The 26,243-nt window shown below is 41.8% G+C and overlaps 1 protein-coding gene across 1 annotated transcript; it reads left to right on the forward strand.

Moving 5' to 3' along the window:
• Positions 1-25,463, forward strand: abch1 (ATP-binding cassette, sub-family H, member 1). The gene is made up of 20 exons (XM_073481296.1): positions 1-58; positions 2,874-3,022; positions 3,697-3,856; positions 5,382-5,536; positions 7,318-7,425; positions 9,429-9,522; positions 13,129-13,203; positions 13,447-13,627; positions 13,798-13,894; positions 13,984-14,152; positions 14,773-14,873; positions 18,062-18,132; positions 18,412-18,461; positions 18,849-18,905; positions 19,051-19,121; positions 19,392-19,480; positions 20,371-20,474; positions 22,559-22,718; positions 22,985-23,089; positions 24,074-25,463. Exons 2-20 carry the CDS (start codon positions 2,889-2,891, stop codon positions 24,178-24,180), a joined length of 2,088 nt encoding a protein of 695 aa, XP_073337397.1. The 5' UTR covers positions 1-58; positions 2,874-2,888; the 3' UTR covers positions 24,181-25,463.
• The last annotated feature ends 780 nt before the right edge of the window (positions 25,464-26,243 follow it).

A 26,243-nucleotide genomic window follows, 5' to 3' on the forward strand; every position in this document is an offset into this window, starting at 1 on the left:
GAGCCCATTTTTCTTCCACTTGGCGGTGACGCAAGTTGGCAACAACTTGGCAGGCAAGGTAGGAATTTTCCCTGATCAACAGAGCAGGAGCTGAGAAATGGATGAAAAGAGAGTCTGTGTTGGGCTGATTGAGGTCCTTATCAGAGGAGAGAGTCCAGCAGGAGAGCCTGCAGAGACACAGTGAGCAGCCAGTGTTCAAACTACAGACTGAGTCTCTAACTATTCTGCATTTGGCTTGAACATTCATACAGTTAAAATGTTAAAATCACAAGTTTCCAGAGCTAAAAGTGATGTTTTCAGATGGGTTAAAGGGGCACTGTGTAGTTCTGGAGTCAGACATTCAAACTTTAATATTTACAATAGAGAAAACCAACTCAGCTGAACTGAATAAACAAGCTGCTCTCAGAGGAAAATCAGGTCCTGGAACACTGTTTGAGGATAGAAAGGTGGCAGGGTCCGCCACATATAAACAAAGTACAACAGCATGAAACTGTGTTGTTTGTTTATTCAGTCAGTGCACCTTTAATTCAGAATTACACAAGAAAAATCCCAAATTATTCCGGAAACAGTTAAAAAGTCAAGTAAATCTGACTTTTGTTTTTGTGCAAAATGACTTTTTAAGTATTTTTTCAGATCAAAAAAGTTGATTGCAGATACATTACATTACATTCTCTCCTCAGTTGTGAGTAAAGCCACTTCTTACAGGCTGGAGGAGGGTGTGTGTGTCAGTGTGTGTCAGTGTGTGTTTGTGTGTGTAGGAGGATGTTCCTCAGAACAGAGCACCTATCCGCGGCTGCACTGAACCCGTTCTTCCACTTTGCATTTACCTGGCTTAGATTTTAGTGTCATCTGATTCTCACATGCTCTTTTGTTGTTGTCTTCAGCCTGTGGACTCTTCATCTCCAGCTGCTCTTTATTCCTTTCCCCACTTCTCCCCTTTTCCCCTCCATCTTCTCTCAGGGTGAGTGTCTGCTGCTTAGATCCGCTTCTTTATCCTCCATCAGCGACTTTTATCTTCTTTTCGAGCGTTATCTCAGACCGCCGCCGATAGATCTCATCCTCTCAGTGTCTTGCAGGTGATTTCATGCAGGACCAGGGGTGAGATCTGTCCTGGTGTTTGCTTTACAGATGTAGGCTACAGTGCCAAAGGTGAGGCCGACCAAATGTGACAGATTACGCAATGCAATCTCCCTAATCTCCTCAACTGAAAATGAGGGGATGCTGGATTAAAGGAGGGAGTTAGTTGGAGACGGGGGGGGGCCCGTGAAAGAAGGCCGTTATTAGAGATTACAGAGCAAGGGATTGTTTTTACGACCCAAATACTTCGTCTGCTGAAGCCTGACAAGATGAGAAGAAACCACCAGGAATATCAGATCACGAGAGGGTTGTTTCTGATTGTTGTGGCGCCAGAAGTGAGATTCATCTTAGATTTTTGGATTAAAGGGTAAACTAGTTTTGCATTCTTGAAAAAAAGGACTAATCTGGTCACCTCCATGGTTTGCAGTACAGCCTTTTTAAACCACTACTTCTTGTACTGATGGAGCTACAAACGTCGAAAGAAACGAAAGATTTCACCAAAAGTTTTATCGTTGTCGGCAGCAGCGATTTCCTCTCTGTGCTTGAGGTGTTTGCTGATGTTTTCTCCCACTCCGGCTGATGAAAACTGCTTAAACACACCCAACATTTGAGTTAGTTTTGGATTTGATCACTCTTCAGTTATATGAGTTGAGAGCCTGGGATTTTGGGAATGATCTACATGCACATCTTTGTCTAACTGGTTGTTAAACAAAGGATTTGTGCATTTCAGTGTATTTAGTATGTGTGGCAGGTTGTTCCTATGCAGGATTATAAAATAAAGGAGGAGTTGCGGTTGGAAATTCCTTCCAAATTCCTCGTGTGCGTAAAAAAAAAAAAAAATCCTCAGCCATTAAAGCTGATTCTGCCTCTGGCCGAGGTAAACGTGAGTGTGATATAACGTCTGGGAAAAGCAGGAAACAAAGAGGGAGAAGAGACAACTCTGGACCCTCTTATGTTTCCATCCGTGTCCGTTTGTTTGCTTGTTTGTTTGGTTGTTGGTTGGTTTGTCAGCAGGATTACACAAAACTTGGATGTAGGATGGGTCTCGGCCCAGAATAGACCCTGTAAAATTAAAGGGAACTGTTCGGCCCTGGCGGAAGTTTTTGCACTCTGCTGTACTGATATTATCTTATAACTGATAAGGCTGTATTACAACTCGAGAGATGCCTGAAAAGTGCACTTTACTAGAAACAAGAGTAACATATGTGCCATGTGAGAGGAAGTGAAACAAGAGTTGAGGCTAATTCTGCTCTTCTTTATACTTTAGTAACGGCTGCACTACAACGAATGATTGCAGCGCTTCCTTTGCTCTGAAGACACATCTGAGACAAGCTTGCATCAGGTCTTAAAAGCTGCTCAACAGACAAGAGCTCCTACTACTGTATAAAGCTGAAGTGTCGTCATAAGCCATCATAATGTTTCAATTTATTTGGTGAAATCTGAAAATCTTCAAACCAATCGGCAGAATAAATGTTGGCGATGCAGTTTTTTTATGTTTCTGCAACACTGTGCTTATGATCTGGTTAGGTTAAGGTACAAAAACTACTTGGGTCAGGGTCAGGAAGTGGTTTTGTTGGAAAATGTCCTGAAGTCCTGTCATGATATTCGGTGTTGTCGCCAGAAAACATGGATGGTAAACGTAAAAAGAAATCTGGTTTTGTCGCCAAAGAAGAAAAACAGAAAGCGCCCCGATGTCTGATATTTTATTCTGGTGACTGGGCTGTAATAATCAGTCTGCACCCTCAGCCCGTCGTCGGGATCGTTCTTGATGTTTCACAGTATTTTCTCTCTTGCAGCTGAAGGACGGGAACATGAAGGCTGACCTGGAGGCCGCTCTGCCTGCTGGACAGGAGGACTTTGCGATCCAGTGCCGAGATGTGTGCCGGTCGTACGGCAAACTGAAGGTCCTCAGCAACCTCAACCTGACCGTACCACAGGGACAGATGTGAGTGACTCAAATCTGTCATCAGGGCTGTGATTTCACACTGTTCTGCTTGATTGATGCCACATTTATTTGTTTATCTCTCTGTCTGAACTGTCTGAACTCTCTGGCTAACATTTTCCAATGTTAAAGGCATCATTGCTAAGATTTTACGTTCTCTCAGTTAGTGTTTTCACCTTGTAGTCCAGCTCTAAGTTCAGAAGAACAGATAGTTAACACCTTTTGTTTTTCACCTGTTGTTTCTCCGCCCCTGAGCTTCATAAGGAATGATGTTTGTAGATTACAGGATCACTTTTCTCACACACACCTGCGTTCAGCGACAACCTAGATGAGGAAGAACAAAAGCAGTCAGACTCAATGAGAAAGTTGACAACAGTTGTAACAGGAATGCAGAAGTATCATGCAGGTGATCTGACAAGAGCTTACATAAACAGTATTTACTCTCTTTAGATTCCTTTCATGCCTGACTGTATGTGAGCAGAAGCTGCAGTTTCCATTCAAACACCATTCATAATGTCTGAACATGCCAGTTAGAGCTGCGACGGTGTGTTTGAGCACCAGAATGAAAGGAAAGTCAGCGTTTTTCTGGACTTCTGGATGATATATAGTTTATATAAACCCTCTAAAATGCTCTAAAAAGACGTTTTACCTGAAATGCTCTTGATTCTGTGTTGCAGTTACGGCCTTTTGGGGCCCAGTGGATGTGGGAAGACGACGCTTCTGAAATGCATCGTGGGAACTCTGAAAATCTCCCGTGGTCACATCACTGTGTTGGGGAAGCCGCCTGCGTTTCCCGGTCACGACGTGCCGGGGAAGATGGTCGGATACATGCCACAGGTAAACACCACATCTTAAAATGGTTTACAGATGTTTTTACACCTGCATACAGGTGTTCTTGCTCTTTTCTTTTATTAATAAACCCAACCCAGCTACAAATCCATGCAAATCCAAGGTCTTTAACATGACACAGATTCAAGTAGAGTTGAAAAGGTCTTTGCTTTCTTAAAAGCTGATTTAACCTGATAACTCCCAAGTCAAATTCCTTTCAGCTCTCTGGGAGCATTAAGTCTATTCATTCTGTCACTCAGTGAAGGTTTTTGAGCTCTTGTGTTTTACTCACATGGAGGAGCTGCTCCTTACAGCTTTAAATAATGAACTAAGTGCCTTCAGTCTCAGGGGCTTCTTTAATTTAGCCTCTGTCTCAGTCTGTGACCTGTGTCTGAGTGTGTCTCATTACTGTCACACTGGATATCTGATGAGGCTGATAACACACATGCTCATGTCCTCCTGAGGGTAACCTGTGCATCACATGGGTCCCTGTAGGAAGTGATCTGTGACCCTCAGAGGAGGAAACGTGACTCCTCACCTGCTCCCCAGAGTGCAGCTGTGGTGAACGTGGCTTGTGTTGTCCATGTGTTCATATTGTCAAATTAATTTACTCTAGCAAAATATAACATATCAAACTCACTAGTTTTAAAGAAAAATGTGTACGTGGACTGTTATTTAAGATCTTAATCCTCCAAGATTAAATGTTTTCTCGAGGCATGTGGGCAGTAATCCTTTCAGTGATGGAAGTACTCTAAGAAAATGCAAAGTCAAAGTTCTCTGCAAGAGATGCAGATCTGCAGGATGAAGAGTGAAGTAAAACAGATAGTTAACTTGTATATATACATTATATATATATACACATTTCTAAAGTTTTGTGCTGGGGTTTACGCCAAGAATTTAGTGATACGACATTAGAAGTCTAGTTTTTTAGCAATCAATTTATGGCAGAAATACAGAATAATGGGAGAGATGTCAGAAGACATGGGCTGGATATGGCTTTTAATGATTCGTTGGTACCGATTCGAATGTGTCTGTAACTCAGTATCGGTAACTGTCAAGGACCAAAAGCTACTATTGAGTGTAGGCTTTGGCCGACATTAGATATTCTTGAATTGCGATACTTACCATCAAATGCGATATTTTTCACAATATCGAACAGCTGTTATGGCATCTTCAGGCTTTTATTTTGAAAAGAAAATTCACGCTGAGCTGTTGTGGCAGCAGAGGCAACACATGTTGACAGTTGATGAGACCAGCCCATGAGACCAGGCTGGTGGAGGTTACCACAGGTTAATTGGCCTGATGTAGCTGCATGCACCTAATGCTTTAAAATGGAGAGCCAAGGGTTTTGAATGAGACTACATGTTGTCTTTGATGATAATATCGTCTCTCTCAATATTTGGGCAGGACAATATTGTGATATTACGTTCTGGATATTGCCCAAGCCAGTTTTAGGGCTTATTATTATAGAGGTAAAGTTCTTGTTCAGCCACTTGAGTTTACACACGGTCTTTTAAATCTTTGTGTTTCACAGGAGCTGGCGTTGTACAACGAGTTCACCATCAGCGACACTCTGACCTTCTTTGGCAGAATCCACGGCCTGACGTGGAAGGAAACCAAGGCACGCATGGACTTCCTCATCGACTTCCTGGATCTACCTCAGAAGAGCAGTCTGGTCCGAAATCTCAGGTAAAAACACACGTAGCACGTGACAGAATGAGTTTAATACGCAGGGATTGGGAACAGAATGAGTCCTTTGAATGATGCACCTGAGATGTTAGATTCAGGTGTGGTCATCAGTGTTATCCAACTGAAGCCAGATGCAATATGTCCCCAGATAAAGCCAGTAAATGTGTTTTTACAGCTGTCTACAGTTGGCTCACCTGTGGACTTTGAAACCTTGATTACCTGTGGTAATGTCTGCACACAGACACACATAATCCCTCTGTCCATAAAGTGGCCATAAAACAATACAACTTGGTCTCGAAAGGAGGCAAACAAAAGTCGAAAAAATAAGAAAGCTTCGTATTTATTGTAATATTAACTTTGGAGTATTCAAAGTGGCTCAGGAGGTAGACTGGAGGTCCACCAGTCGGTGGGTCAGTATTAGAAAAGTCTGGTAAATCCAGAAAGCCACAAAGTCTAACACTATACATCATCACGGTAACAAAACAATATGGATATATTGCCAAGCCCTATTCATATATTATAAGTCAATGTGCATACTGAACCCGGTCACCTTTCAGTCTCAATCCACCCAATCTGGCAACACAGGTTTGCATGCTTTTGTGTTGTCATTGAGGTGAAAGTCCACATTGTCCTTCAGAGTTTCAATTGAGGAAACCTAATGTGAAGCTTCCAGTATATTTGCATGCAGTTAATATGCTGAAAAGAATATTGAACAGATGATCATATCTGTCGCGAGATATTTATGGCGGCTCGTACTGAAGAAAAACTTTCTACTTTACTGCTGCTCATTCTGCTCACATTTATATGGTTTCCTCAGAGGAATACGTTGTGCAAAGACAAAAAAGTCTTGTTTTCAGGCCCATAAAAGGAAGCGATCAAGCGGTACACATTAAAAATAGAGTATTTGGCATTTCACTGCTGCTTAATTCATGGAGTTATTTTTGAAAATGTTTCTGCTGTGAGATGTGAGAGGCAACGGAGAATGTTGCTCCACTCTCTCAGGCACTGATAGAGATCGATAAAAGCAGTTTATAGCCCTTTTATGCTCGTCTGTGTTATTGCAAGAAGAGTAATCAGCATCTCTTGTTTCAGCTCTTGACTCAACTCCCTGATTCGTTACAAAGACCCTTCTGTTCCCAAAGAGGCCCCTCGAACCAGCGTTCATTAGCAGTTCATGCAATATTTATGTCATCCGCCTGTCATGTTACTGACCTGCAACTAAAACTCCTCCTGACTGAGAGGATTTTCACTGTAAATAAGTTTTATTTCAGACCTTGTGTGTTATATGAAAGACCTGTTGTGTTACAGGTGTCTCTTCTCTTGTTGTGCTGCAGCTTTGTGTGACAAAGGTTGTTGAAACTGTTCACAATGCATAATATGAAAGATATTCCTGGTATGAATAAACACCCATCATCAGTTTCTGCTTCATATCACTGTTTATATTATCTTTAATACAACGTAGGATCAGTTGGCTAATTTGTGATATATTAAAAAAAATATATATATATATATTTTTTTTTAGATAAAATCAATAAAAAAGGATATTTTTTTTCTAAATTCCTCCCGTCATCCCTCTCTCAGCTCTTGTGGTTTTCCTCCGTGTTGTCAGGCAGGTTCGTCTCCTCTCCGCCTCCCTCAGGAGTGAGTGGCATGCGTACAAACGAGGCGGATCATCAGTTACGAAACAGTTAGGAATGTGGGAGAAGATTCACCTTTGTCGCCCTTTGGCCCTTCTTGTTGTCCTCACCTGCTTCCTGTGTGTGTGTGTGTGTGTGTTGCAGTGGAGGTCAGAAGCGCCGGGTGTCGCTGGGAGCGGCTCTGCTGCAGAATCCGGAGCTGCTCATCCTGGACGAGCCGACGGTCGGAGTGGACCCGGTGCTCAGGGCGAAGTATGTACAAAAAAAAACAACACCGTCATTTTTCCATCACTTTAAAGGCCATTACGTTGACTTACATTAATGTCGTGGAGACCCAAACATTTACCCAAGTCTTCAACTAAAATTAAATGGTTTGCATTATGGGGGACTTTTGCTTTGTCTCCTAAAGGAAGGCGTGTCCCCACAATGTGAGTAACACAAGTCCACACACACAAACTCATCCTCTCACTCTTCCCACGGTGGCTGTCCTCCAACTTACGTCTCTCTCGGCGAAGAACGGTCCCATACGTACGTTCGTCATTTAACACATCTCCTCATAGAAACTAAATGGATCAACAATCATTTACAGAATATATTTGTCTTGGCGTGAACTCATGACAAGACCTATATAAGTCTGGCAAAATAAAATATCAAAATTTCGATGTCAGTATTAATAATATCTTGGGTATTTATTGGGGCTTTCTTACTTTTCTTCCTATTTTCATTTTCATGGCAAACTTGGGGAGGGACGAGGATGACACGTGACGAAGAAAATCAGCAGGATTTGAAGCAGAAATGAGCAGAGAAATATTTAATTGAGCAGAGACGGTTGGATAAGTTTAGATCTGCTGCGAAGGCTCTCTCAGTCAAAACAATGAAAACAAAACAGTAGATTAATGATGTGGTGGAGTAGCACTGAATCTGAATCGGATGAAAATCTATCTGACGTGAAGTGTTCATGGATGAGGTAATGTATTAAAGTTTTATTCACACTACATTTAGTCACGTGAACTGACATCCTTCATCACTCTGTGATATATGATGTGATGGTTTTCCCCCCCGGCTTGTTTAGCGACACGCAACCAAATAAAACGCACCGTTGCCTCGACTGAGATGGAGGAATTTTCTGGATCTGAACATTGTTGGAAACATCTGGGATGATGTCAGTACATAACTCAACGAAGGTCCTATTGTTGAAAAGTTGAAATTTTACATATTATACCTTTAACTGTAAAGTATTCTTATATCATACTTCCATGTGTCCTTCACATTGGCATGGATGTTAAACAGTCCAGCCACTAGGGGGCACTGCTCAGATCACCACCGACCATCATACAGATGTTTAAAACTTCTCACCAACCCTCGTAACCTCTCCTCAAAAGGTTCTGCCATTTTTAAAAAACTTCTTCCTCTTGTCCTGCGGTCGTGTCTCGCTTGAACTTTTGGCCACGCTGTCCCCCACGACTGCTGGAGGCACTGCTCTATCGGTCCGTATCCGTAAGCTTTCTGAAAACAAGCAAACAACACGGACCAAACGAATGCACAGTACAAACAGAAGGCTTCATCCATATCTGTTTGCAAATCTAACGTTGAGCCTTAGTGAGCCTTTAAACACCAGAATAAGACAACGTTTAAAGTGCAACACGATTAATCAATGACAAAAGTCCCAGGAGAAATCCTTTATATCACACTGTTGATATGATTTTATTGCCTGGATCTTCTAGACATGGGAATCAAGATTACCATCAAGATTGTTATCTTGTTTGATAAGTTATGCTGCTGTATGAGATATGGTAATGAATAACTTTACTCCTGTCACCCTGAACACTCCCCAACACAGCTGAAAGTTTTGGAGCTGTCAGAGTTTGCACACAAACATCATTCATCGCGCTTTCATCGTGGCAGAATGACCATTTGTGTTGTTGCAGTCACAAGAGCTGTGTTCATCTGAGAGTGTCATGTCATGACTTGGAAACAAGGCGGCTTCAATATCACAACTTGAAAGTTCACAAAGCGTATGTTCTGATAAAGCGAGTCTGAAAACCTTTCTGAAAACACGCTGCCCTCTCTCGGTGTGTTGTTCCAGTTTCATTGTGTAATCGCACCACAAAGCCTCATCAGATCAGACGGTTGGCAGAAAACCCGCTGCCGGCGAAGCTGTGAGCTTTCCAGACTACGATTTTAGGAAAAATCTATTAACAAGCGGGTCAGGTGTTATGTAATTTGTTTGGTTTCTTCTTTCGTCTCCTTTCTAGGATCTGGCAACATCTGGTGGAGATTGTGAGGACGGGGAAAGTGTCGGTCATCATCACCACACATTATATAGAGGAGGCCCGGCAAGCCAACGTGGTGAGATAATTCATACATGCATGGACACACACACACATAGAAAACCCATATGTGTGTACATAACCGCATAAGGACAAATTAAGCATTAGACTGAGGAGGAACTGCTGCGAAATCAATAGAACAAAGCGTCCGCGCTGGTCCTCATGTTTCGCCCCTTCATAGACAAACAATGAGTCCATTGATATCTGCGCTGTGTCAACATGTTGATGAAGATTATTAGCTTTGACAGGACGCACAAAAGCTCTCATTGAATGAGGTCTAATGAAAAAAGAAAACATCCTATAGAGTTTTCTATAGAAGCTCATTTGTGTCTTTATTTTACCCACAAAACAAAACGTTTGCTGACATTTTTAGTTCATTTCTATTTTGCATTAGTTTTTTTGGTTCGTGAATCAGTTTCATGTAAAAAACTGGTGATATTTGATGTTTTTTTTAATTATCAATGAAACAATGATGAATTGATCCGACTAATGAGCACCGGTGCAGTGAATGACATTTTTCTTCGCTACGATGAACACTGCAGTTTATTTTTAGTGCTGCTGTAAATACTCACCAGAGCACCAAATGTATATCCACCCTCCACTGAAAATAGTCCCCGATAAATGCACAATTACTTCTATTTGAGAAAAGTTTGCTAAATTCTACAGTGCTAAACTCTTTCAGGAAGTTATTCACCCTTTCCTTATGTAAACAAAACAATACATTTCAGCCTAAGTTTAAGGATTTGCATCTTCAGCTGCAACATGTTAGACAGGCATTTGTATTTGGCCTCCTGCTTCAAGGTGTGTCGTTAACCGATGACATGCTTGTCCTTTGTAGTGGTCAAAGGAGTGGCTGTAAACACTTTTCCTCCCTGCACTATTATCAAAGGATAGTCGCTCATGAAGCTCCGCTAATTAGGCGATAAGTATTTTTCATTTCCTGTAAATCCTTCACAATAAAAGTTATTTAAAACCTTTTATTATGAAGCAGCAAAATGAGACTTCTGATGAAGAAATGTCTCCAGAAAGTGAGAGAGCAGGTTAATTTCCCAAATGAAATCAAGGGTCGAACAACGTGTTGATAAAAAACACCTGTCATTACCCTCTTCTCTGAAGCGTGCTCTTTCATCCTCTGGAGGCGTTTCTTCATCAGAAGTCATGCGACGTAGATATGTTGGGTTTAAGTGTGTTTCTCCAACCAGGAAATGTTTGGTTCAGTAACTTGACACGACTTCTGAAATAGCTGAAAGTGAACACGAATCACTAAAACAAACAGACACCTGAGAGGACAAACAGGGACGCATGAGAGAAACCAAAGAGATTCGGTTTGAGATTCACACAGACTTTTAAAAACAACTCTGATCTTCTGAGTCTCACAAATGCGACACACACTTGTTTTAGGGGATAAAAGTAGGTGTCGTCACGGGTTGGCCGCAGTTGCTGGACGTCACCGCAGCCCATTTGGTGGCGGGCCAGCAACACTTTGGTCCCGTTCCCGAGGAAGCGATCTTGAGCGCAGCGCGGTTCAACTTGGCGCGCATGAACCGGTAATTGAAAAACAAATCAGCGTGGCACGCTGCAGAAAGTGACAGTGGAAAAGCCAGATGAGAGTGCTGGACTAACACATGGGGTCCTGGGTCGTGTTAACAGCAACAAAACGACACAATAATGAAGCCTTATCCTTTAAGTGCAGTATGTTTTGGTGACAATCATGCTCACGGTTTGTTTGATTCATGCCGATAAAAAATGGTCGAACCGTATTGCACATAAAAAGGTAATTACCTGATAAAAGTTCATTGGCTCTGACGACATGGTTTTTATCATCCGATCCTGATGCAATAGATAAAATGACTGTTTTGGACATTGGACTTGTGCAGCTGCTGATTTAAATCGGTGCTCAAGACTTTGCCAAACATGCAAATACTGACGATATCAAGAAACAGACAGAAGGAGCAGGGAAGTACAGTCTGATACAGGCTCAGATTTCAGTCTTAAAATACCACCGACTGCTCGTAGTTTTATGGTAACACACACGAGAACAACAGGGTCTTTTTACACTACATTTAACACCCAGTAGTTCACTGCCTGTCGAGCATAAATTCCTCGAGTTTTCATGAGTTCGGTCATTGTTTCACCAGTAATCTTCTTTGCATGAAAAGTCCATAAAACCAAGCTTTACAGATGTAAGTTTGTTCTGTAGATTAGCCGACAAGTCACATTTTCTTTCTTTTTGGTTAGAAGTTCAGGGAAATATGCTCATTAGTTTTCCCCTGACAGTCAAAATTTACACGTTTACATGTTTTTAGCTTGCTTTACCACTGAGCTGGAGGATGTGTGAAGTCTGCAGCTTTACTGTGAGGATGAGACTTCTGTAGTGATGTTGTCAGTGGTCAACACCTCCAAAATGTGTTTTTGTCTGCTTGTTAAAACGTTATGTATCCGTTTTTATTCCTGCACATGTTTAAATGTAGAGTATGTGCTTGTGGTTGTGGAGCCTCGATGGAAGTATTGGACCGCTGATAGATGGTGCAAAACAAATCGGTTGTTGAATTCGTACAAAGGCCGTTAAATGCATTTTCCCCCAAATGTCTTCCTGCAAGATTACATGGCTACTACTTTTAATAGTTGAAAGAAACATGCAGAGGTGTGGCGAGAAGCTAGAATTTCACTTCTCTCTATGGCACAATAATACTCGACCACATGTGACCTCGTGAAGACCGAAATGTTTTTAAAAGGCAGCATGTCGTCTCGTTCCGGGCAGAAAAGCTGAAGTGTTTTTTGTGTAGCTGAACAAACAGCTGTCTCTAACCTGCAGCTGCTTTGTGTGGATGCGTGTCTACGTGTGTTTTATCTATGACTGATTATGTACATTCATCTGATTGTTTTTGACACTTTTGATAAATAAAAATTTTAATTAATAATTTTATAGCTTCATGCAGTACGCAACTGAGAGAAATGTGTCACTCTGCCTTCGAGCGCTGCAAACTGAAAGGAATTCCTCATTCCTGGTCTCTTTTGAGAATTTATTGTCCCATGATGGTTTAAAAGCTGTTTAAGAAGCTTTTCCAGCCTCCCAAGAGTCCAGAAAAGGACTAAAGATTAATGACTTTCTTGTCAAGGTTTGATGTTAAGACAAAATATTTGCTGTTGGCAGAATACCTCTCAATACTTGAACTGTGTTGACCCGGGGGTTTCTAGATTTTTGTCCAAGGTCATTTTAGTCTCCCCCCTGACGGAGCTACATGTCAACAAAGAACCAGAAATTCTCCCCTGAAACCGGTCCGACCACTCAGACCCAGTTCAGTCTCCGTTCAGGGTTAAATAAATTGGTGGGTGGAGGAAGATCATGTCAACTGAGGAAGAGTGCAAATTTATTTATGTCTCTGTGACTGGTCAGCTTGACAGAATTATGTCAGGTGAAGTGCAACAATGCATCATGTCACTGCCAAGGAATGAGCCATGCAAGGTCCTGCCACCATATTGTTGTTTCATCAATCAAGCAAAACTATGGAGAGAGTTTTTGGACATTTTTTAGGTGCAAGACTTTTAGATCTGTTCTAATGTGGTACGGTGCTGAATTGTTTGGGAGGTTATCAATAAACGCTCCTGTCATTCATCTCTCCAGGTCGGTCTCATGAGGAACGGCTGTTTGCTGGCTGAAGGTCCTCCAGATGCAGTCATGAAGCAGCACAACGCAACAGTGAGTACTCACTGTGGGATGTATGGACTGGTCAGGGCAGGGACGCTGCTACCTAGGGGTGCTGAGGGGGCTGCAGCACCCTCTGAAACTATAAGGCTATAACATATGCCGAATGCACCATTTACTATGACCTCTTTATATAGACTGACCCCTCAGCACACTCAACCGTGACTGACTTCCCACATCCCTGACTAAATACTGGTTCTCTGGTCCCCGTTAATCCACATTAACCTTCTGCTGCAGACCCTGGAGCACGCCTTCCTGCAGCTGTGTGAGACGTCAGACCAGAACGGTTCTAAAAGGGGGTCCAGCCCGCAGGGCGGCCCGTTACAGAACAGTCAATCATTCGAGAGCGGGAAGGACGAGAGCCGGCCAATTCTTGCGATCGGAGCAGGAGCTGCGGAGGAAGTCCCCAAATATTCAGGTATTGTTTTGTTGTTACAGTTTGTCTCTGTGTTGCGGTTGATTCAGCATATCGGTGGTGAAATATAGATGTTGACATGCAGTTTTTACAGGGTGATAGATATTTTGGTGGTGTACTGTTGAGTTCCCCTACTATTTATTCAGAGTTTGCGCTTGTGTGTTTGTGTTCAGCGGACTGGAAGGTGCGAGCCAGACACTTTCTGCCAAAATGGAGAAACATCGCTGCCCTGATGATCAAAACAATGGTGCGAATGAGGAGATTGCCGGGGTACGTTGCAGTTAGTAATAACATCTACTAATTAATAGCAGAAGTTGTGATGACAACATGATGATCTGACTGTTACTCCGTGTTCGCAGCTCGTTGTGTTTCCAGTTCTTGCTGCCCGTCATCCAGGTCTCTCTGATCTGTTTGTGTGTCGGTGGAGATCCAAAGGGGATCCAGGTCGCTGTGGTGAACAACGAGACCTCCCCCACCGCTTACAGCCAATCGCTGCTCTCCTTCCTGGACAACTCCAGTGTGCAACAGGTATTTATTTAGCATTGGGAGACGCTGCTCATGTTTTGCTAAAGAGCAAGAGGAATCAAGTAGTTTCTGTATTTGTCAACCCTTTCTTTTTTTTTCAAGAACTGTCAGTAGATCCTAATTTATTTTTTGTTTTGTTGATCGATTATGACAATTCATTCTCACATTGCTGCTTCATATGTCGATCAAATTATTTGTTTAGTGGCTCATTGAATTATAAATGTCAAAGAGCTCAGAGTCAATGTTGTGTACCCGGCATGGTTCAGTCATTCAGTAAGGAAGTAACCAGTCTGACCTTCGGTTGTTATATTTAAATTGACTGTAAGCGAACAAGTTTCACTTCTGCTCACAGCAAAACAAACAAAGACTTCCACTTTCAAGAAATCTATGAAAGCTTGTTACTCTATTTGACCTCAATATAAAGTTTAACTCACACAGATACTATAATGTAACTGTAATCTCAGTAAATAAGTATTTCCCTTCTCCGTCACTAAAATGTTCTCCACTGAAGCTACTCAATAACCTTAAAAAGATCTGAATGTGTTGCCGTAGCAAAGTCAGGTCAGAAGATTAAAATATAGTGTATTATATAAATATTGTGTCTGTTCTTCATATATCAATAGGTGCACTTGTCCCACGAGGAAGCTTTCGCTGGGGTCTATAATGCAGAGTACTGGGGCGTCATCGGCTTTGGAAAGAACTTCACCAGCTACCTGACAAAAAGGTGAGAGAAACAGACAGATCAAGTTATTTCCTATGCCGATGTCCGTCAACTGATAATTAATTAATAAATGCTGAAGCATTCTGTGTAATCATTAAAGCAGAGCCTGCAGTATGTAGATGCATCTTATCGTTGGAATAATGCGCCCTTTAAATAGCAGGAAAAATTACATTAGTCCAGGTTTTTGTTGGTCTGACACTTTCTGCTGCCTCAGGATAGCAATGCGCCATCGATGCGCCTGACCACATCTCATTTTAAGACCAACATGCCCGTTGGACGCAAGTTAACTGCTACCTACTGACGTGGGCCCTGGGCGTGAAAATGACAAATGCACCGGTCTGAGACTAGCACTGACACTTTGCCCACAGTGTTTTGCGGCATCCTAAATCTTTTCTGGCACACTGAAAGAGTATTTGAACACAGCCTTGTTGTCTCACCAAAAGAGCTCACAAACCATGACAACAACAAGCGTTTCTCTCCGTTTTAGTCTCTGTTTTTGTTTGTGCTACTTGTTTCTGTATTTGCTTGTGTTTTGTCTGTTTGCATGTTCTCTTCAGTTGCAATGCATTGAGCTCTCAGGGCCACCGTACTAAACACTGTCACAGAAAAGTGCCCAACTGGGATTTTCCAGCAAGTCTACATGTAAATGTGTGCCAGGAGCTTCAGTCCTTCAGACCTGTTTGTGACTTGAGATCAACATGTCAAGTCACATGATATGACCGGTATTATGTGTCTGTGTTTGCTCTGCTCTCCCCTGCAGACACCTAATAAACAGCATCGTTCTTGTGCACGACTCACCTTTGATCATTTATTTTTATACGTATCACCGCACAGACTGATGCTTATGATGTAACGCACCTGCAATGCCAACGCTGATTAAAGAAGACTGTGTTTGTGTGCGTCAAAGGGAGTTTTAGCAGTCATAGAAAACCCACAGAAAAGCAGAGCGGCAGTGTGACGCACAGACAGCATGCCAGCTGCAGCTGCATGGACCTCTCCCTCATCACAGTAGAGGGAGAGGTCCATGAGAAGTATTAGTGTAAACATGGTTAACACCTAAAAAAGTCCTTGTATCTGCTTCGAGCCATTTATTAAGTGTTTTACTGCTTATAAATGCTAAATAGAGGGGGTTAAGATTCAGTATTACTATTTGTTTTTCATACATAATGACCCTTAAAAGTGAAGCTGAAAGTAAAAAGAAAAATGAGGAACTTGAATCTGTTTTGAATTTCCTGAAATGCAGATGTAGACCTTGTTATTCTTGCAACACTCTCCACTCTACACAGCAATTAAACCATGCCAACTCAAACCTGAGCATTGCCGTCATGTGAGAGTGAGTCAACCCTGGAGGGCAGAAGACGTGTTGTCGTTTTAGGCGTGAATCACAGATCACTGTATTGCTGTTTTTGTGTGTGTGTGTGTGTGTGTGTGTGTGATTTGTGGGTGGACAGTCTGGTCCTTCCTGTCTCAAACACACCTGGCAGCATGGCATAGCACCGACCAATCAATCGCTAGTCTTCAATGAATCATGTGCTGCTCATGTGACAGACCTGCCTGTGGAAAACAAAAGGTTTCTTCTGCTGCGTCTCCTGGTAATGTGAAAATAATCTTAACTGCTCAGTTGGAGTCATTTAGTAGACTAGATGTGATTTCATACAGTGAAATGTTTACATTAATTCACTGTCTATTAATTATTGTAAATGGTGATCGCAGAGGATGTGTTAGGAAAATTATTAAAGGAGCAGTATGTAAGATTTGTCCAGAATTTTAGTTTAAAACATTAAAAAAATGAACTGATGTTATCCACAGAAAGCGAAGAAACAACCGTGTTGATGTTCTGTCAAAGACGTCTATGTACAGTTTTGCAGCGATGTCTACTGAAGTTAGCATGCTAACAAATTAGCCCCAACTTGTCCTTGTTCGTAATACCACTTTGTACTGCGAGAGGCGAGTTTCACCTAGAAGATATATGCTAGGGGGAGTCTCTATGACTCTCCCTCTCTCTCTCTCCTCTGCCACTGCATGCCGTGTCTTCTCATCCCTGTAAATCGCCTCCATATATCTCCTGTCTTCAAACTGACCTCTGTCAGTCTTGGAGGTTGTGTTCAGTCCCTGTTCGTTGTCCATCCGTGTTCATTCTCACGCCAGTGCGCCAAATCCAGCCCCGGTATGGCCAAGGACAGGTAGCAAAGAGCATCAGTCGTTGGTTCCTCTGGTGATATGCTGCCCCCTACTGTATGTTTTTGGAGCTACCTTTCAATTCCGGACATATTCGACAAATTAGGCCTCCTCTAGAAACACTGGCATCTGGTATGTGTGTGCTTTTCATTGTGAGTTTGAGATTGCTGGATGAAAAACAAACGAGCAATCTGAAGACTACAGGCATGTTTCACTATTGTTATAACATTTTACAGACAAAACATTTCACTGATTAATCAGCAGTTTAATTGAAGTGAAATCATTAGTTGCAGCCCTGCAGAGATGTTCTACATAGCTGATAAGATAAAACCACAGCTTTCCCTGGCTGAACGCCATTTGCCTGCAAGCATGTCTGACTGCTCATAGACATCTTACAAAACACAAACATGGAAACAAGACATGGTGGTTATTACAAAGACATTCTAGGGTTTGCCACAAATTAGGGGAGCGAGACGAGACAGGAGCAGAAAGAAACTCGAGGCTCAGCTTACAGTTACATTTACTAAATCGCATTAATTATAATATCTTCAATGTCTCAACAAGGCCACAGGAGCTGCTTTATTAGTTTTCAGAGAAATAATGAGCCAGGCTAACCTTCTTTCTAGCCTGTAGTCACATAGCTTTGTAAACTAAATGACTTAGCTGCTAATTAGCCTGGAGGTCATGCTGTCATAAAATAATTGAATAAAACAGAGAGATTTGGAGTGTGTGGGTTTTCCTACATGCTACCTAAACAACTGCAGTTTACTTACATAAAGGACTATTGGTGAAAAGGTGTGTTTTGCCATTTTATCGTCACATTAATCTGTCCTGCTACATCTCTATCTCGCTATCATGCAATCTGTTCTGTAATGCACCTGTAGGAAGCTTGGATTCAAGACTCTCCAGGCCATTTTTGTAATTTTGCAATCCAGTTTTACTTATTGTTGCCAACTGCTGTAAACTCAGGGAAGTTCTTCAGATTATGACCATCGTGTCCCTGATTTTTACAGGATGATGCAGCGGCAGGTTTCTAGAGAGGTGGTCGATGGAGGATCAGTCCACGTCTGGCTGGACTTTACAAGTAAGATGCAAACCTTTCCTATCAGTTGATTTTATTACATTTGCACTGAATAGCTGCAATCACGATGCATGGCAATAAACTTACTGGTGCAATTTAAAGTCTGTAGCTGAACACACACTGTGCAAGTCTTAAAATATCCAGAAATATTTAAATATATACAGAATCACAGTGGAAATATAGTCATTGACACATCCTCACACATACAATACATACATTCATCATCTGTTGTGGATCTGAGAAGCTGAAGTTGTTCATCTTTGCTGTTTCTCTTTTGTCTAGATCGACAAATCGCCCTCATGCTGCAGCAGAAACTCCACGAAGCCTTTCAGGTATAAACGTTTGCTTGTTCAGTCGACTGGAGCCTCATGCAAATATTCAGATGTTGTCATTTTTCACAGAGATACCATCTGAAATCGTTCAACACAAAGACGTCCGACAACATACACAAGATGTGACTGTTGTTACTGCGTTCAGGAGACTCAAACACTCAAACATAACGTGACACTTGTTGTACTTGTTTCTTATTTTATCTTTTATCTTTCTATGTCTATTGTTATCCATCAAGGTACCAATGCAAAAAAATATCTGATTTTGATTACACTGAAAGTGAACATAACAAGATAAACAGTACTACTGAGTTATCGCCAGGATCTGATATAACATAAGTTACAATCTTGTATTGTTAAGCTCGTTAACACTGTCGCTCTTGTTTGCAGGCTTTTGTGGACAATAAGTTGGGCAGTATGTCGTACCTGGTCGCCCTGCCGATAAAGGTAAAAAACAAACAGCTATCAAGTAATAAAAGAAGAAGAAGTGTAATAATAACATAGAAATGCATAGTGTTACGTAGTGTTTCTGTCGATGCTACATTCTGTATAATAAAGCTAATTTGAATCTTTTGCTGCCGTTGTCTTTCAGTTTGAAGAGCCGATCTACGGCGACCTGAACACAGACTTCACTACGTTCGTGACACCCGGAGCTGTGCTCAGGTCAGTATGATGCGGGCTGGTTGATACAGTAACATCAGTTATCAATCAATATGCAGTAGCTGCCTGAGTTAGAGAAGTTGAACAAAACTTTATTGACTCTTCAATCTCCTTTTGCCAGTTCACGTACGGTTTGTCTAAAGCGAGAATGTTTGCTGGTAATAATAAAAAGTGTGATTATCAGCTGTTTTTGTCTTCTTTTACAACATTTAACTTCCAGTTTCTTCTTCCTCTTCCTCCTCCTCTTCTTCCTCTTCCTGTCTGGCCCTCCAGTATCACCTTCTACCTGGCTGTGGGTCTGACGGCTCTCTCCTTTGTCCTGGAGAGGAAGGAGGGGCTCCTGGACCGATGCTGGGTCGCAGGTACGAGGTCACACTGTTCTAATGTAATACTGTACTTCCTAATTCTGTGCAGGTTTCGAGTTTGTAGAATTTTCCGTATGCAGACAGTGTGAAAATGAAGTATACTTATGTATATGAACACAGTAAAAACACTTTGGACATTATTTTCCTACACTGCTGCTGTGTATAAACAAACCTGAGGAGCTCCTCAGCTGCAAAAACTCTTAAATTAAGGCAGATATTGTTGAATCAGATCCAAGAAGATCTTGGAAAACAGAAAAAAGTGTTGAATCTTTTAAAGAACATTTAGCTTTCTTTTTGTCTTGCGGCGTTTAAAGTTGCAGTTTGATTTTATGTGCATCAGGGTACTTCCTGTTGATACAAAACAATTAAATACTTATACATATATACAAAATTTGATTCTGTCAGGATATATAATAGGATATTATATGCTATATAAAAAAAGATTATAATTAATTATTCTTATAATTAAAACGCCTCTAAATTTGATAATCTAAGTAGTCATGGCTGCTGCCTGCCTTCATAAGCCAAAAAATAAATAGTTATGTCGCTAATTCATGTTCAAATGCACAGAAAGAAATGAATTTCATATGAATTGATGGATTTTTACATCTGTACTGAATAAACTGCAGACATGCGACCAGTAGGGGGAGTAATATGATCAGAACAGGACATGAAGATGTTTAGACGCACTGAGGGAGTTGTTTTGTTTTTTACTCATTATGAATTGTGAATTATCCAGCGTTAAAAGGTTCAATAACTACACAGGAAGCTGTGTTTTTATAATTGTTAAACATTTACTTACAGTCTTTGTCACAAGCCTTCTGATATCGGGCTTATAACTGAATAAAAAATGTGTTATTTCTTCCGTTTCTCCGTCTCTCTACCAGGTGTGAGCTCTCTGGAGACGATGCTGGCTCACCTCTTCTCTCAGCTGTTCGTCATCAGCGTTCAGATCATCCTGCTGCTCCTCTTCATACTGCTCGTCTTCAAGGTTCGACAAAAACACAAACACCCTTCGGATAAGATGAGACTTTATCGATCGGGAAATGTTACAGCAGCGAAAAAACAAAGAATACAGAATTGAAGAGAAGTGAATAGAAGTGATAAAACGGCTGATGGGAAATAAAGCTCTAAAGAATTGTTTCATTATATAAAAGCAGCTGACTGTATACGGATCACACACAGGAACACTTTCATTAATATTTCCTGTTATTTTTAACAACCAAAGTTGCTGTTGAAGCCAGTTTTCTGAGGCTGGAAGGCTCATTAAAAAGCCTCTGAAAGGTCACTGCATGTGATTTGGTTTGTGGACACTTTGACGTGTTGAAGGTTAACGTGTCGCAAACAGAGCCGGTCTATTACCCTGCTCATTTACATTTTCACTACATCGTCAAAAATCTGACTTTACCTGCGGTACATTAGACCCATAATTATGTTAATAATAATTTATTTTAAACATTAAACCGGCCTCACGTTTGTGTCGTTCAGTGTCGGTGTACACGAGAGGGAATAAATCTTGTGAAGGTCGGCGGGGTCGGGTTTACAGTGAGAACAGTGGACCAGAGGGCGCGTGGGGACTCTGTTCATTATTGATTGTCAATACACACGTGTATGGGATCAATACAGGAAGAAGGCACTCAGACAGGAGCGGGTGGATATCATCTGTGTGTGTTTGTTTGTGTGTTGAGTCCTGTGCTTTTTATCTGTGTGTTCTAGTCTCTGTCGGGTCAGTGTGTGCGTGTGTGTGTGTGTGTGTGTGTTAATTAAGGTACCGAAGTCCAAAGCGACCACCGCTGCATAAATCACTTCCTGTGTTGGCCGTATCCAGGGATCACTGTGGGATCGCCACGACAACAGCTCTTGATTGCTGTGGCAACCGAAGCAGTCATGTGGCCTCTCTGTCTATTTTTGCATGTTGTCAGGGGAGACGAATAGTGTCTTTACACACCGAGGACAAGTGCACCAACACACACACCAGTCTGACAAAATGCCTCCAGATTCAACTCAAGTTAAGAGGCTTTTCACCTCGAATCTTCGGAGCTCAGATTGTTTTTTCTCTCCGGCTCTGTTCACACCCGGAGTCGTTTAGGCTGACAGCTCTGAGTCGGTCAGTTCACACCTGGCATTACAGTGCGTCTCCAGTGACCACTTGTGATCAGATATCACTTCCCCACTTTTTTACACGAATAAAGAAACAACTTACTGTGTAACATTTGCCAAATTTACAAGAAGGCCCAAATAACCAAGAATTAATGTATGAAGTTTTTCTGTACTCACAAAATTGAGCGATTTTTAAAGGGAGTCTGGTGTCTTTCTCCATATTCAACAAAGAAGTAGTCTATATTGGTTACTGTTTAATGTATTTGTAAAATTCCACGTGTGTGTCAAGATATCACTTCACAGCTTCTTTAAATTAACTTATATTGTTGGGACTAACAAAGAAAGAAACTTCATGAATAACATTAGCCGAATTTGCAAGAAGGACAAAATAGTGAAGAATTTGTCAAAGACAGTGTTCTGCAACGTTTAAAATGTTTCTCCTACCTCAACAACTCACAGAATTGGGCGATTTCTTAAGGGAGTCTGGGGACTTTCTCCACAGGCATCAAAGATGTAGCCTGTATCGGTTACAATTAGCTGTTTTTGTCAAATGATACAGGTTTACCATCAATAAAATGTAGTGAAACTGGTCAAATCAGTTGAAATGGTATGTTCAAACAGCTGCTATGTGTCAGCAGGTAGCAGGAAGCAGACAGGCTGCAACGAACTGACATTTAACACCCTTTCATATATTGCAAATTAATGCCGAATTTACGAGAAGTTTAAGAATGATTTATAAATTTAGTACGTTTGTCCTCACTCAACTACTCTTAAAATTGCGAGATTCTTTAAGGAAGTCTGGGGATATTGCGAAAAATAATTCATATGACTCTGCAAATGTTAAACACTTCTTTCTTATCTCATTCATTTTTTTATTCAGCTTTTAGGTCCACTGCAGCTTTGTTGGAGTTAATAGCCTTGTCTGTTATCTTTTCTCACTCTTCTGCCCCCGTCTCTCTTTCTTTGTCTTTGCAGATGCCTAACGAAGGCTCCTTGGTGCTGGTCGTAATCCTGATTGTGCTGCAGGGCGTCACCGGCATCTCGTTCGGCCTCGTCATCTCATCCGCAATCGACGACGAGCAGAGTGCCAACCAGGCCGCCCTGGGCATCTTCTACCCCAACCTCATCATCAGCGGTAGGCTTTGCAGAACCAGGAAAACTGATTATAAACTACATGGTGTTTTGAACTGGGTGTTAGGCCGTGCAGTGCAAACGAATAATCGCCTGATTTGGCTGAGTTTGCAAAAACTTTAGAGGCTTCAGGAAAACTGTAGGTCAGGGTAAAAACAAGAGAGACTGAAAATTGCTCAGATGTTTTATGGGGTTCAACATCAGGTCAGTACATCCTGATACACTGTATTTTAACAGCAGGTGTAATCTCCTCTCTGTCCTGTACTTCAGGTATCATCTGGCCCGTGGAGTGTATCCCGTATCCTCTCCGCTACATCAGCCTGGCTCTTCCTCAGACCTACGCCTCAGAAGCCCTTCGCTGTATCATGTACAGAGGTACACGTTACACAACACTCATTGGTTTCATAATGTTTCAGCTCCTGGTGTGTAGTTAGCGTGTGTTAGGGTCACACATGGCTCAGATTGTTCTCCACAACACAGCCGGTCGTCTAAATCATTAATCAGCTCTGGATCCTGTGTAACTCAGCTTCCTGGAATGTGAGGTATAGTGGTTTCGCTCTGTCTCCCAATCTTTCTCCTTGTCTCGACCTTAATGTCTCTGAACAATTAGACCCGACGACAGCCCCGAGCCTCCTCCGTGTTGCATGTTACGTGATACCCGCCACGCGCAGGAAGTCAGAGGAGCCGCTTCCTGTTTGAAATCGCGGAGGTGCAGGTGGAAGACGAGACACCAGCAGAAGTGTCCCAATACAGTTTGGGGGATAAACAGAAACGTTTTTTTTTTTCTCTGTAACTGCAGTCTGCATCCTTTTACTGATTCACATCATGTATGTTATATTGATGTTTTGCTTTTTGCATGCATTCACTAGAGCCTGGATAAGCATGTATACTGATGAATACAGATGATAAGAATGGGATGTGTGAGCTACATCGAGTGCTGCAGTCCTAAAACTTGGAAATAAGTCAGCATTTTTACACCTTCAGTTCCCTCGTCTCGACAGTCGCTGGGTTTTTTTAATTGGTTTTAGGCTGGATGCATAGAATAACGTCAGGATACGATATTTTCATGTTTTTATGACATGAATTACCCCTAAATACCCCTCACAGTAACTGTACTTAATATAGTAAATACCCCTTAAAAAAGGCAGTTACTAACAAGTGGCTAAGTGAGATCACAGAAGTTGTTTAGTATAGTATAGTGTAGTAGGAAGCTTGGTGGTGGTGAGCCGCGGTGTAACGCTTCAAAAATCATAAAAATGGTGTTAATTTGCCAAACAAGATAAGATAAGAAACAAGATGTAATCCGTCCAGCTTTGGCTTCCTGTATCTACTGAATATAAACGTGAATCTTTCCGACAGGTTGGGGTCTGTCTCGGATGATGGTGTGGCGAGGCTTCGCGGTCACCCTGGGCTGGAACACCTTCTTCCTCATCCTGGCCACGGTCATCCTAAAGCTGAGGACGTGACAGCCTCCTCCCAGAGAACCTCTTCAGTGTGGGGACGGAGCTGTCAGGTGAAGCCCAGGAGCCAACGACTCACCTGGGCCTCGTGTCTGTGGACAGACTACTATGGCAGCGGAGAGCTGGAGGATGGAGGAGGGACGGGTCACTGTGTGGTCTCCCTCCTCCAGATTAACCGTCTCACACACACACACACACACACATATACACACAAGTCGGCTGCCTGATCCTGCAACAGGTGCTTTGGCCTGTTCAAGCGCGAGTGAACCTTCAAAATGCTGCACGTAGAAGTACACAAGACAGAATAAGCACATGCACGATATGAGTGTGAAGTATTATAGATTTTTATCTTCTATGTACAGGTTGTTGAAGCTTTTCACTCCCAGAATGGGTCACGTACCAACTCAGGGTCACTTTTTTATTTCTGTTTACCCTCGGTCTTAATGCTTATAGAGAGATTTAGTGGTGAATATACCAACTATAACTGTAGGACGTTGTTGTCTATCTTAAATTTGCGTTATAGAGAAATTATATATGTAAATGTCAACTATTAAAAAATTGTCAGAAAAGGACGGTGCACAAAAAGAAAATGTGAAAACAATTTATTTTAACGGCTGCTTTACACGTTAAAGAGAGGATTTAACAAATTAAGGAGAGGATTATGTGGATTACGTGGAATCCCAGAATAGTTTTATAAAGTGCTGATTGCTTCTCATTTTCCAGGAAATTCCCATTCAGGCTTCCCACACAACCCAGTCTCCAGAATAAATGTTAGCTAAATACGTTTCTGCAAAACCACAGATAAGTTAAACCTGATTTTTAAAAACGTATTTCTTTATTTTCTCTTGCTCTGGTTAGGTTTACGCACAGAAACCACTTGGTTAGAGCTGGGAAAACACCATGGTTTGGCTTAAAATACCTGTTTTGGTCGCCCCGATCACAGATGGAGATGGTCCAATTTCCCTTGAGAAGTAGACAGTGTAGGTCACCACTAAAACAGCTGGAAAGGTCCGGAGGTCTCCTGAAAAAAACACCTCGTTTTGACGCCACTAAACAGCTGGAAATGTTTGCAGTTTCCTTAAAAATATCCAGTGGTGTAACTCAAAGTGAGGTCAACCGTTTCCGAGCCTTGTTGGCTCTAATAACGCCACCTTTGTCCCCTCCACCTCTTGATGTGACAGTCAGCTGATCAGAATATAATGTGAACGCCAGGTTTGCTACAGATGTCAACCTCGGACGTATCTGTGGTTTGCAGAAACGTTAACTGCTAACATTATGTCAGGGCGACAAGGCTGCCTGTCTAGTTGCCTGCTTGTTATGTTTATTCAGATTTACGTCCTGTCTGGTGTGTGACGGGCAACGTTTCCATGTGCTCACTGTCACTCTCACTTCCATCTTCAGTTTACCTTGTGTCCTGTGCCTGTATCTCCTGTGGAAGAAAAAAAGGTGGGGTTGATGTTGGTGATGGGAAAGTATTAGTACTGTATAATTTTTATTGATTACTCTCCACTTTGCTGGACAGAGTGGAGGCTGTTGGATGGATTTGTCTCTTCAAGCCGTCTGTGTCATGTCATATGTTTTACACAAAAGTTATAAACTGCTCACACTTTAAACAGTAACACTGAATAAAAGCACACAGGAGGAATGCTGTTTTTGATTGAGCATGTCGTGGAGATGTGCCTTTGAGATGGTGCGATGTCGGCGTTGTGGGAAACGGGAAGAAAAATGGAGAAATGGGGGAATAACTCTGAAATCTAGAGCACTTTCTGGTTGGATTGGAGATGATTGGAGCGAGTGTAGAAGAGATGAGAAAGAAAGAACTGAGTTTGAGTCAGAAAGCTTTGATTTTACAAACAATCGGTAAAGAACAAGGCTTTATTTTACAATAACTCTTTAAGACACTTTGACTTTGTGTTATTGGACTTTTTTTAAAAGATACAATACAAGAATAGTCCATATTTTTGCCAGTAATATCCATCCCACATAGCAAAGTAGACCTAGGCCTGGTTTCTGACTGAATAGGGTCAGTTGGCTGAGATCTTTTTATGTTTTCTCTTTTTATTCACTTT

Source organism: Pagrus major, chromosome 15 (genome assembly GCF_040436345.1).
Source record: "Pagrus major chromosome 15, Pma_NU_1.0".
Classification (NCBI taxonomy): domain Eukaryota; kingdom Metazoa; phylum Chordata; class Actinopteri; order Spariformes; family Sparidae; genus Pagrus; species Pagrus major.

Bases quoted from the DNA above. Each gene is read 5' to 3' on its own strand.
- abch1 (XM_073481296.1), top strand. From the start codon at position 2,889: ATGAAGGCTGACCTGGAGGCCGCTCTGCCTGCTGGACAGGAGGACTTT. The intron at 14,153-14,772 runs GTATTTATTTAG...ATATATCAATAG, and splicing joins ACAACTCCAGTGTGCAACAG to GTGCACTTGTCCCACGAGGA. The intron at 20,475-22,558 runs GTTCGACAAAAA...TTGTCTTTGCAG, and splicing joins TCATACTGCTCGTCTTCAAG to ATGCCTAACGAAGGCTCCTT.